Source organism: Anopheles nili, chromosome 3, assembly GCF_943737925.1.
Source record: "Anopheles nili chromosome 3, idAnoNiliSN_F5_01, whole genome shotgun sequence".
Taxonomy (NCBI): domain Eukaryota; kingdom Metazoa; phylum Arthropoda; class Insecta; order Diptera; family Culicidae; genus Anopheles; species Anopheles nili.
The window spans coordinates 75,833,254-75,845,335 of NC_071292.1; the positions used below are offsets into that span (position 1 = coordinate 75,833,254).

The 12,082-nt window shown below is 36.2% G+C and overlaps 1 protein-coding gene across 1 annotated transcript; it reads left to right on the plus strand.

Annotated features, from left to right (window-relative positions):
* The first annotated feature begins 4,591 nt into the window (after positions 1–4,591).
* On the plus strand, positions 4,592–10,372 carry LOC128727361 (probable Ufm1-specific protease 1). Its single transcript, XM_053821264.1, has 2 exons — positions 4,592–4,720; positions 9,692–10,372. Exons 1-2 carry the CDS (start codon positions 4,592–4,594, stop codon positions 10,232–10,234), a joined length of 672 nt encoding a protein of 223 aa, XP_053677239.1. The 3' UTR covers positions 10,235–10,372.
* The last annotated feature ends 1,710 nt before the right edge of the window (positions 10,373–12,082 follow it).

The window sequence follows — 12,082 nt, forward strand, 5'->3', positions numbered from 1 at the left end:
ACAGAAGCCATTGTTGCTATAGAACTGACACAACAACAATCCATAAGATAGTTAGCACCCAGATATATGGTGCTGTAGTTAATCGCAGCACTGAAACCCCAAAAGCAAAGAGAGGACGAAATATATGCGGCATATCTGTACTATCACTATGCCGAGAATATTTTTTTAATGAAATGTTGCGTTATTTACGTGTGCGAGCGACACAAATGCACCAACAGCAGATACCTTTATTTAGCAAAATCTATAACAATGATTACAACTGATCGTTACAATGTTGTATTCGATTATTTTGCAACCAAAACATGCAGCTTGACTTATCGCTGACCAACGTTACACAAAAGAAAGCTGCATTTCGGTGCTACAATCGATCTTTTAGTTTTTCTTGCTCGGTTCGCCGCAGCCGAAAGCAGGCCATATATTCATGGTCATCCCAGTTGTTGGCCGATAGTCTCTTCCCCAGTAAGTCGAACGCTTCAAACGTAATCGAAAATAAGCAGTAAATGACTGAAGTATAAGAAATCTTTTTTTGTTTGCTGTTCTCTTTTGCTCCTTTGTATTTAACCATTATACACAGTTAATGAAGTATTTTCCTAAAAAATCATATCTTTTTTTGTATTTTATTTTCCAAGTTGAATGAATGAATAAACAATTTGGGTGTACGTGATCTAAGAACATTAATACCCAAATGGTTAACAAAAGAAAAGCAACATGAACATTAGTTTTGCGTGTTAGTATTAACCCAATCTTCAGAATAATCTAATGGAGACTACGCATGTGCCATGCGGTAACGAAGGCGACAGCGTTATGTACGAAATGCTTCAAAAAGTGACTGTCGATTGACCAGCAATGGAACTATATTTTAAAGTTATATTTTACAATTTGAATTGCTAATTACTAAAATGAAATACCTTCGATAAATACTGATGAACTACATGTTATCTAAACCTTACTCAATTTATAACTTACGACTTCAATCAATTCAAAACCAAAAACAAAAAATCACAACGTAAGGACACACACTCACACATTCCCACGGAAATGTTATCGTTTTGCTCATCTTAAATACAGTCCTTCCTTGCCTACAGCGTCACGTCTAATTCGCTTCAATTGTTCCACGATTGCTACGTAATATGGAATCGTTTATGGGAATCTTTGGAGCGAAAACTAATGCCTTAAATATCCGACCTTGATAATTAAGGCCAATACCAGATCACTCTGCTCCTTGTTGCTTTATTCTTGATGCAATCGAACACATACATACGCATATGAAATCTCGAATCCTTTAATAGCACTCTATTCCTTTTATCATTTTATTAAAAAAGGAATGATAATGATCGTGCCGGCTAAAAATTACGGAAAATAACAAAACGAAAGAGTATTGATTGAAACAGTTTAAATGAGATTGAAAGCAAGGCGACGGAAAGGAAGCGTGACAACGTCAATTCGTGTGTATGTGTGAACCGTCGTAAACATTTTGATCGTATTCGACGGTATCCTTCTAGGCTTGCTAGACTGTTCGTTATTCTATACACTTCGAATTAATTTCCCCTCAAAATACTTCTCCTACTAGATACGTTTGTAAAACAAGTGTGCGTGAAACAAGGAAAGTTTTCAATCTCTTCACCACACGCACACACAGCCGAAACGCAATTTTATGCTTGTTTTAGGATGGAGGAAAATACTCCAATATTTGCTTTTTCCCTTCCTACTTTTTTCGTTAGGATGTACCTTTCGATCCGTTCCAAATGGATTTTCCAATTTTATCCTTTGCAACTGCTGTGCACGCACGTACTCAAACTTTCAAAACTCAGCGGCTGAAACAACCATCACCAAAGATACGAAAATGAGTCAATTGAGACACGCTTGCCCATTTTATGCAATCTGCTGCATAAATAAGCTATTATTCGTACTGTTTGCTGCCGCCGATTTCGGACTTTTGAGTAAGATCGCACCATTGTTTTCTACCGCATCTCGAAAAAAATATTGGTTTACACTGCTATTTTAAACTATATTTCCAACCTATTTTTAAGTGATCACTGTATGAAGCATAACGTGAAGGAAATAATCGTACCAACTTTTTTTCTATGCACTCTAGCTACAGTAGATGGATTTTATGCTCTTTTTTTACGAATAGCAACGAAAAATTGGATGCACTCTCACATCATTCAACTGTTCTTTTACGCTTGGAGTTTTCTCAAACGCCATCGTCCCCGGTGGTCTCGAGAACAGCTGCGACAGTTAGAATAACAGTTATATTGTGCGTCCATGATACTTCACCTTCGAAATATTTGTCAACATCCAAAGTGCAAACGATTGCAGATCGGAAGGACGAGGCTTTCTAATTAACGCAACCGAAAATGGTTCGACATAAACTGTACTTTACTCAACTATCGACACATGGTTTCCATGATTTCTGCTTATGATATACACCACTTGAACTGCTGTTAAACGCCAGCAATTTGCAAATTCTTAATACTTTCCAAGACCTGCACAAATTTTTCACGAGAAATTTTTTCCAACAACAAACTAATGATGTCGGCACCCTCAAAACGATTGCTCGGAAAACGATGAGCGGTTAGCTCAAATCCAGTGTGGACGCCATTTTGAATGGTTGTTTGACAGTCAGCGAATGATTGTTTCGAAGTATTTTAAATGTTGTGTTGCAAAAGACCAGGTTACAGATGAAATTGAATTGAACGAGTAAATTTTTCTTGAAGTATTGAGTTTGGCAGGCGAAATCGATTATATGACGGCAAACAGATGTCAAAGAAGCAGTTGGTACTCAATATCCAGAACATCTCTTGAAAATGAAGCTATGGATTCTCGGACGTTTTGCGACGTTGAAAATTTCTGTTGAAATCATATTACTTGTAAAATTTCTATAATACTTTGAAGCAAGCAAGTGTGATTTAAATCTCAGATGCTATCAGCACTTTCAATGCTTGGAAATTTATAATGACTAGCAACAGGTGTCTAACTACGACAGACTGTTAAAAACTGTTGGTGAAGTAAAGAAGTATCTTCGTTTAAAAAAAACATAAATCATAATTCTCTGAAGCGTCTGATCTTCATGTTAAATCAAGAGCTGGCACTTGAGAAAGTTAAACCCATGATACGTATGCATCGTCTGTGTAATATAGATTTTCACCTACAAGACCCGATAAAGAATTGAAAGAAGTGGATGTGTTTTTTTTTAAATGGGCATGAAAAAACTATTATATGCATCACCTGTGCAAAATATATTTGTACCTATAAGCCTAACTTTAACCATTAAGTAAAGTAACCTTAAAGAATTGACTGAAATGGAGTTCTTTTTCCTATTGATTATAGAAAACAATTCACGAACCAACTCAACAACCCCGCCTTCTTCCCCCCCTCTCAACAACCCCGCCTCCCACCGACTTAAACATATTTTTACCAAAATATCTGGTAGGGAAAAATTATATTAACGATGAAATTTTTTCAACAGTATCAAACTTTACCATGTAAACAAGACACCTTTGAGCTAACCCAATTGTTTGTACATGTCACCAATCATAGGTGACGTATACATGACAGCATTTCTATTTTCAGGGCCCTTTCAAAAAATGAGAGAAGTGGTCTATATTGAGTTTTTACCAAATCCAGTGCTATTTTTCAGGACTGCATTAAACATAAGCAACCTAAGAATATATATTCCAACAATATATATATATATATATATATATATATATATATATATATATATATATATATATATATATATATATATATATATATATATATATATATATATATATATATATATATATATATATATATATATATATATATATATATATATATATATATATATATATATATATATATATATATATATATATATATATATATATATATATATATATATATATATATATTGAATGTTGAAATGATTACTGCGCTGGGATTAGATAATAGTTGCCCTTTCACAAGGGTTAGACAATGGAAATCGCTTCTATGAACGGGATAGTGAATTCGCAGTACTGTTCCGCGCAATTCATGGATCACACCAGAAGGATTCAGCAAAGGCACCAAATAAATTGCAGTTCGTCATAACAATTTGTTCGTCGAGTGATGCAGTTTGCCTTACGCGATTTCTCACGCAGCAGAAACTCTCACAGCCACGGCGGGAGCAAGTTAGTGCGCGATTGACTAGTTCAACATTGGTCGTGGTCATCTGTTGACACGCGTGCACGAGAGTGAGAGAGGTTAGCGAGGTTACTCTGAGAACACACGCGTAAGCAAGTCAAGCGCAATGGGTAGGGCTGCAAAGAAAACTTGTTTCTCACTAGAATTGTCGACCAGCTGAGCTCTGATATATTGTAGCACGCGGCCACAATCGGTAGTAATTTTTTTTCGATCGACAAGATTGCGTATTGTCTTGTTTCGCAGGATTTATACGATAGTGTTTATTTGTTTTGCTTGTTTAGTCCGAAGGTTGCATACATTGCGTGCAGTGATATTACGCGCGACGTATCGTGACCCAGTGCCTGTTTATATAGAGGTGAAGTGAACACGAATACGTAGTGGAGCGCTGCTGGGTACATTCAATAAACGACACACCAACGCGATGGCAAGCAAAAATCTGCTGCTGAACGTCCACAGCAACCTGGAACCTCCGAAACCAGACGGTAGTACCGTGCTAATGCGGGGAAATTACCAGTACTATCACTACGGGTGCGATGGATTCCAAGATATGGTAGGTCATGCTGCCACCAGGATATCCAGGACATATACGGTGCAAGATCCGTTTCTTGTGAGGTGGGGTTGTTCTGTTTGCTTGAAGAACCATTTACTATCTATTCCCTTTTCACGTATAGTTCGCCATGGTTGATGAATATTTAAAAGTTTTTCTCTTTTTCGTCTAAATCCTTCATTAGTATTATGCTGCACTACTGTTTTACATTCTTTTTTCTCTTTTTTACTTTATTGTTTTCATAGCTTCGATGAGTTTTTTATTTTCATAGAGACTAATTTTTGAAAGCAATATTTGAATCGTTTAACCAGAACATGGACGTTTGGGACGGAGCAATTTTACTTCGCTCCCTCCACGGAATAGTTTACCGCATTGTATTCCACAGCGCTCCATCTCTTGCTGTTGGAAAAGATGGAGCTTGTGAGGAAGGAAGGTTTTTCTCGGTATGGATTTCCTATTAATAGAACATTTCTTCACTGATTTTTCGTTTGGGGTTGGTTGCTGAATGCTTAAATCTTAGTAAACTTTCTGCCATTTTTCTGTTGTTTTCCATAAGCGAAGCCCTTAGACTAAATTTCTTGATCTAAACCCTTTTTAGAGGCCTCAGCGAGTTGCGACGTTCGTAATATTCCTTCTCGAATGATGGGTTACCTATCCTCCTCTGCTGGCTTAGTTTTATGCTATTATTGTGTATATTATTATATACTTTTTAATAACTCAAAACCTAACTTGAGTTTAGGTGGGATTGTTTGTAGGGATACGCCTTTGTCTTGGGAGGAGCAATGATTGAAGAGAATAAGAAAACCATCAGGTTCCGTGTCCTCAATAGAGTAGGCCCTGTTGATTACTATTGCAGAATGCAACAGTCAAACAATGCATTGAATAGAGAAAAAGAGAGTAAGTGAGAGATAGAAGGAGTGAGAGAGAGAAAGAGAAATAGGCATGAGAAAAGGTGCTCCATGGCTTATGGCCAAATTTTCACGTGCGAAGTGAGTAAAGACAAATAAACAACTTTTTCATTCAGGCAGAATGTATGCAGTCAAAAAAAAACCCGTTCGTGCTGTTAGATGTCAAAGCCAATTGCGTCCAGATAGGGTAGCTAGTCTAATTTTAATGTATTCATTAAATTCATTTTAGTTTTGTTAGGTTAACGGAAGCACACCATTACCATTCTGTTAGGAACATAAATAATTTTCACGCTGCGCACCTTTTTCCGAAATAACTCATTAAAGTTTAAACAATTGGTTGTTAAATCGAATTGCCGAATTTTGAGGTTAACTTCTTCGACAATTGAAAAGGGCGATGATTTTGTCTTTACCCTGGGCTTATTTGCCCATACCAATCCATTGCTGTTTGCTGCACGATGCATTTTTTCTACGCGGTTTTCAGTATTGCATGCATTTCAAAGACATGTGACGGCCCTACGCGCTCGGGTTGTACGAGACAAGGTCAAGGTTGGACATATATGATGCTCCATCCGTTAAAATTTTGTTCCATTATTTTTCGAAATTATAACCCCTGGTAGGATGCATAATCCCAGGGCTAGCCAGTACAAATGCTGGCTTTCCAGTTAGTTTGTAGTAATTAGTTTGATTTATAGTTAAGTTTATTGTATTAACAAAAGTTAAGTTAAGTTTGTAGTATTATCGTATATTAGACATAGACTATTATTATGTAAAGCACAATCAATGTAATCTTCACATTTATATTAACAAATCAATATTTAAATATAGATACTACTATTTTTACTATAGACATAGACTATAGACATAGAGGTTGCTAGACCTATTGCGACTTATAGATCTATAGTCAAATTAAAAAAGCGTTTGTCATGGTTTCATTTTTCGTTGATTTCCGTTTCGTGCAAAAAATAATAATCCTGTCTCTAATGCCAACCCCCGGTTCGGCATTACAGAGTTTTGCAGAGAAATGTCTTCTCATTTCAATCCCCCGCGGAGGGTGAACTCACACTAACAAACACATATGGGCGGGCAGACGAGATATCATCATCTCTCGTCTCGTAAGAAATTTGCTGTAAGTCGCGTTCTCGGATGAAATTTGATCGTGAGCGTATAGTTTACATGCCTTCAACAAAAAAAGTAATCGTAACAGTAAGCTACAACGTAAGGTCACACCTTCGGGTAGGGTTTCAAGCATTTTTATCGTAGTTATCCCCTCGCAGGAAGTGAGAAGGAAATGCACTGATCGTCAGAGAACGAATGATAAATTAGAATCACCATTCTCACAGTAAACACATTTTAGTTTGAACGACCATTGAAATTGCGCCAAATGTTTTGCAAAATTAAAAAAAATAACTTATGCCTTATTAGTGCCGCAGTCAGAATAAGCTTTTGTTTTGGTCTGAGTGCCGTGGAATGTATAGAAGCATTCGTGTAATTATGAAAAATTTTAATTTCGTTGCATTTCAAAAATGCATTTACAAAAAATTTACCTTTTTTCATTCCAGTCACCACAGAATCATTGGATTCAATTGGTTAGTTAATTAGTCTTTATTTATTTTTTTTCGTCGATTATCTTGTACGTAGTATTACGTGTTCACAATTCAATGTTGTAGTTTGAATTGCAGTGGGATTGTAATTTAAGTTTCTGTATTCGCTTTGTCGTTGTTTGTCAGTATGATCCGATAGATAATTGCCTTAAGTAAACATATTGTCTCAAGAAGATGCGATTTGAAAAAAATGCTTGTTGTTGCTTTTAAAACATTAATTATTAATTAAGAATGGACAAATAAACTTCTGTATGCTGAGTGTTGAAGTCCAGAAAATACAGACTATATCGATACCATAAATGAAGGACCAAAAAAACGCTGAACCGAGCCCTTCTCTCCATTCTTCCAACGGTGATGTGTGATTTATTTTGGTTTAATTGATACGTATCTCGGCTTGAAGCATTATCCGGTCGAAGCATCACATTGCGATAAAAAGTTCAGCGTTATAAAAAGTAATGTTACAGAACAAGAAATTAGTTCTTTGGACAGTTTGTTCGTGGCCCTCCAGCGAGAGAAAAAAACATGTAAAAATAGCGCTTAAGGTCCTGTTTGAGATCGTCTTATCATCGCACAAACGAAGCTTGTTGCTGTATAAGTCAGAAAGGATAATTAATGCACAACAACACTTTAGCAGGGGAAAAAGTCTAAACTTGTATCGTGTATGTGTATTTTACGTTGCATTCCTTCCTTATCATGCTGGTGCAATACTTTTTCTCAACAGTGCTATTTTAGTATTCAGAATAGCAATTGTCGCTACATGGTAGTGCAGACACTCTAACAGTAGTATCTTACCTGAAACTCTAGAATGAACGTGATTAACGCTGGCAATTGTTTCTACATATAGAGTTGCTCTGCCATCCTTCTAAAAGCGTGCAAAATTTCGGTGAGTGCAATACGCATTCCGAATACATGTCCTATACATATTGTTTTTTATTTTTCTCTCTGTGTGTTGTTAATTAATTCGAATTATAATATTTTTAAACTATTTTTTAACTTTTCTATATTATTATAATTATTATTATATACTACTTATTTGTGAAACAACCGATTAAAAGTATTGGTCTGTTGAAGCTAAAAATCGAATCTGGTGACATTCGAAAGCCATCATCTGTTATATTATCTTATATACATTATTATAATATGAAGCGTTTATAAGGATTTTGGATATTCCTTCAATGAGAAATAGTACTAGAAATGGGTGTTAAGTTCTCTGTTGAAAAAGTTTATTATTTTTTGATTATTCATTAGTTCCAATGCTTATATAATACATTCTTTGAATGTAAATTAATGGTATTGTTATTTAAAATGTTATTTTGATTGTATAAACGTAGTATTACAAGTTAGTTCCTTTAAATATTATATCCGCATATTTTAATGTCATTCATCATAATTTTTGCGTGGTACTTTCCTCTTCGATTGCTTTGCTAATTGATATCAAATGAAAAAAATGTATACGAATGCTGCCTGCTTGAAAAATGTATACGAATGCTGGACGCATAATTCAAAATGCTAGGTTCAAGTTTAGCTGCTTGAAGTGATTGATCCATAAATGTTTGTTATCCATGCCATATGGGCTAATTTAATCGATGCGCTACCAGAGTGCCCCATTATTGATCACTCTTATGGTTCATTGCATCATTTTCCCGCCGTTGTCCGGGGGTAAAGTGATGAAAACACAACTCTTTTATCGAGTACCAACATGACTAGATCTCGTACCGTCGATTTAACGTCTAAATTTATCCTTGCGTACACCAGATTCATATGCTTCGATTCGTTGAAGCATGGCCTTAAGGGTAGTCTTACGTCATAAGTCATGTTTTTTTCCGGTCGTATTTTATTTCCCCATGGTCTCACACCACCTTGCAAGGCGGTTATTGACACTTATTGGAAAGTACTTCCATCTCCCACTTGCCGCCTATCACCGTGTGTAGTGCTTGACAGTCATCATCAGGTGCATTTTACCGTATCTTATCGAGTATAGTGCGGACCTAAATTTTACAACCAATTTTAGGGAAACAAAACTTTTCGAAAAAAAAATTTATTTTATCTTTCAATATGCTGTTTTATCCGTTAAATCTTTTTCTGCACATAATTGTTCAGCTTACCTCACTGGCTGATTTGGTGTCTTCCGAATATTGTGCGCAGGTACTGTTTTATCATGATTTTTAGAAAAAAAGTGCTCACTATACTCGATAAAATACGGTATGTCTTAATATTATGGTGGATGCAATGGCATCAATGTTTTACATAAAAAATTGTATAGATAAAATAGCAGCGAATTAAATTTTAGAAATTGTTATATAAAAATATAAATAGAGATATTTTGAAAAAAATGGAAATAATTGAGAATTCGACCATGATAACAATACAGAATAAATTTAGTTAAAAATAAAGACTTAATTGTCGCAGTCTGTAAATCATAACATTGACATTGTATATAACATGTGCTTTTCGTTCATCCGTAGGGTTGGGGTTGCGGTTATCGAACACTTCAGTCGATCTGTTCGTGGATCCTTGAGAACGGCTCCCCAGACACATCCCAGCCTGGTGAGGTCCCCAACATTCCCACCATCCAAGAGACGCTTGTTGCAATCAAAGACAAGCCGGAGCGGTTCTTCGGATCGCGCGAATGGATCGGGACGCTCGAGGCGATTTACGTCATCGACACCTTGTTCAACGTGTCTTGCAAAGTGTTGCACATAGCCCGCAGGGACAGCATCGCGAAACACGCGGACGCTTTGCGCGATTACTTCGAGCAATACGGCGGATTGATCATGATGGGTGGTGACATGGATGCAGCCTCGAAGGGAATCGCCGGGATCCATGTTAGTGTAGACCAAGATGTCTATCTCTTGGTGGTCGATCCGCACTTCGCTGGACGAATCATGACGAAGGAGGAGCTCTACACGAAGCAATACGTCAAATGGCAGAAAGTAGAGGACTTCGTCGATAGTTCCTTTTACAACCTGTGCCTGCCGATGGTAAAGAGCCGAGAGCTGGTGGCGTAGACCTCTCGGATCATGTTCGTGTTACATAACGATAGAGAGGCTTCCAAAAGGTAGATGGCCTATAAGAAAATAAAAATTAGGAAAATACACACACACACACACACACACACACTACAAACAAGGCAAACGAGCGGAAATGCAGGATTAAAGATTCGATGGACAATAGATAAGGTACGGGAATACGGTTTGATTAGTTTAAATTTTGCTATTTTCCCTAAAAACGAGAGTTCGCTTCTCATATAAGTGAGTCAAATCTTTAATAGATTACATTTAACTAGTATGTTACATACATTACCCGTAATTTAACAAGCAGATTCTCGATAGGAGTATGCTAGCATCTAATCGATCCCAAATACTTCTCAAAACTCATAACTTCAGTCATCAGTAGAAAATGATAAGATAAAGTATATGTTTTTACTTAAATTTCGTTTCTTTGCCATAATACAAAATATGTAACTGTGCAATTGTTTAAGTGTGTAACACAAATGAGAAACGTATAAAAAATCTAATTCTTTGAATTTTCCGTTATTGGACTAAAATCGTTTTAGGAATCTAAGTACCACATAGTAATCGTAGATTGCTACCGGTATAACATTTGTGTTGAAGTTGCAGCACGTCACTAAAAATCAACTCAGAAGCTACTTGTGCTATTCAGCTCAGCATATCGCCGCGAGTTTTCGGAAAATATATCTCATTCTTGCCTCATTGAAGGGACCAACCATACCTCACCAGAACTTGAACCGTATCTTGAAACACTCATTTCATCAGAAAACGATGCCATTTAAAAATTGTAAAGCATCTATCGAGTTAATCAACCTTCGAGCAACGGTTGTTCAAGTTGCAAAAAGGTTAGGTTTGTATTATAAATTCTCTACGTACCAATGAAAAAGTTTTAAATCAGAAATTCTTAACCAGAGTCTACCAAACCAACACAATCGGGAATAGGCACTCCCATTTGTTGCGTATTGGTCAGTAGTTACTACAACTTGAAAGGTGTCTAACCACTGAAAAATGGGAATCATATTCATTTAAAGCCTTTTTCCATGTATCGTATCAGCGTAAAATAAAAAGAAGACCAGCTCATTTGAATTAGACAAACACGACAGGCGTGGTTATGAGGAAACTATGGACAGTAGTCATTGCAACTGCAGATTAAGTTTGTTGGGTTTTTTCGAGCCTTATAGAGGAGTAACAAAATAGTGATTTGCTGGGGGTTGTTTTGTTGTTATGTATTTATAGCTCTAATACACATTTCACAGCGGGAAATATATGTAATAAATAAATATTTACTCATCAACTATAATTCGAAGCTAAATAGAGCTTCGATTTTGTACATCCAAAGAATTTTGAAGAATATCAGGTGTAAAAAAATCACAAACCAATGATAACATTGGTTAGATATGTTAAAACGAAAAACCGTAGCATAAAACAAGAATACAGGAAAAAAATTGACTCACAGTCGGGGTGTTGTCTTATTCTGGCTTGGTGTGGAATTTTTTATTTCTATTTTGTTAACTAGTAAGGAAGTGTATAAAATCTCTTTTTAATAATATGGGATCAGTGGCTTTTCGTTTGTTGGATAGTGTTGTTGCTCTTAAACGTTGCGTTTTCTATTACTTCATTCGCGATAATCAATAATCGAAAGCATGTTCTTCTGCGATCTGTTTTTTTAGAGTGTTTTCTTCCATTAAAACATTCCTGTCCCCTTGCTTGAATTGATATCGCGAATCACAATGCCATTTATACATTAACAATATGCTCGCGTTTTTTTTCTCGCCGGAAGGAGATTAGATTTACAAGAGTATCGCTATAGAATGCACGTGAATGAATAGGGTGTTTGCTATTAAA

What these genes read in the sequence shown, in the direction of transcription:
- LOC128727361 (XM_053821264.1), top strand. Translation starts at nt 4,592, where the DNA reads ATGGCAAGCAAAAATCTGCTGCTGAACGTCCACAGCAACCTGGAACCT. An exon ending in GCGATGGATTCCAAGATATG is followed by an intron (nt 4,721 to 9,691) that starts GTAGGTCATGCT and finishes GTTCATCCGTAG; the next exon opens with GGTTGGGGTTGCGGTTATCG.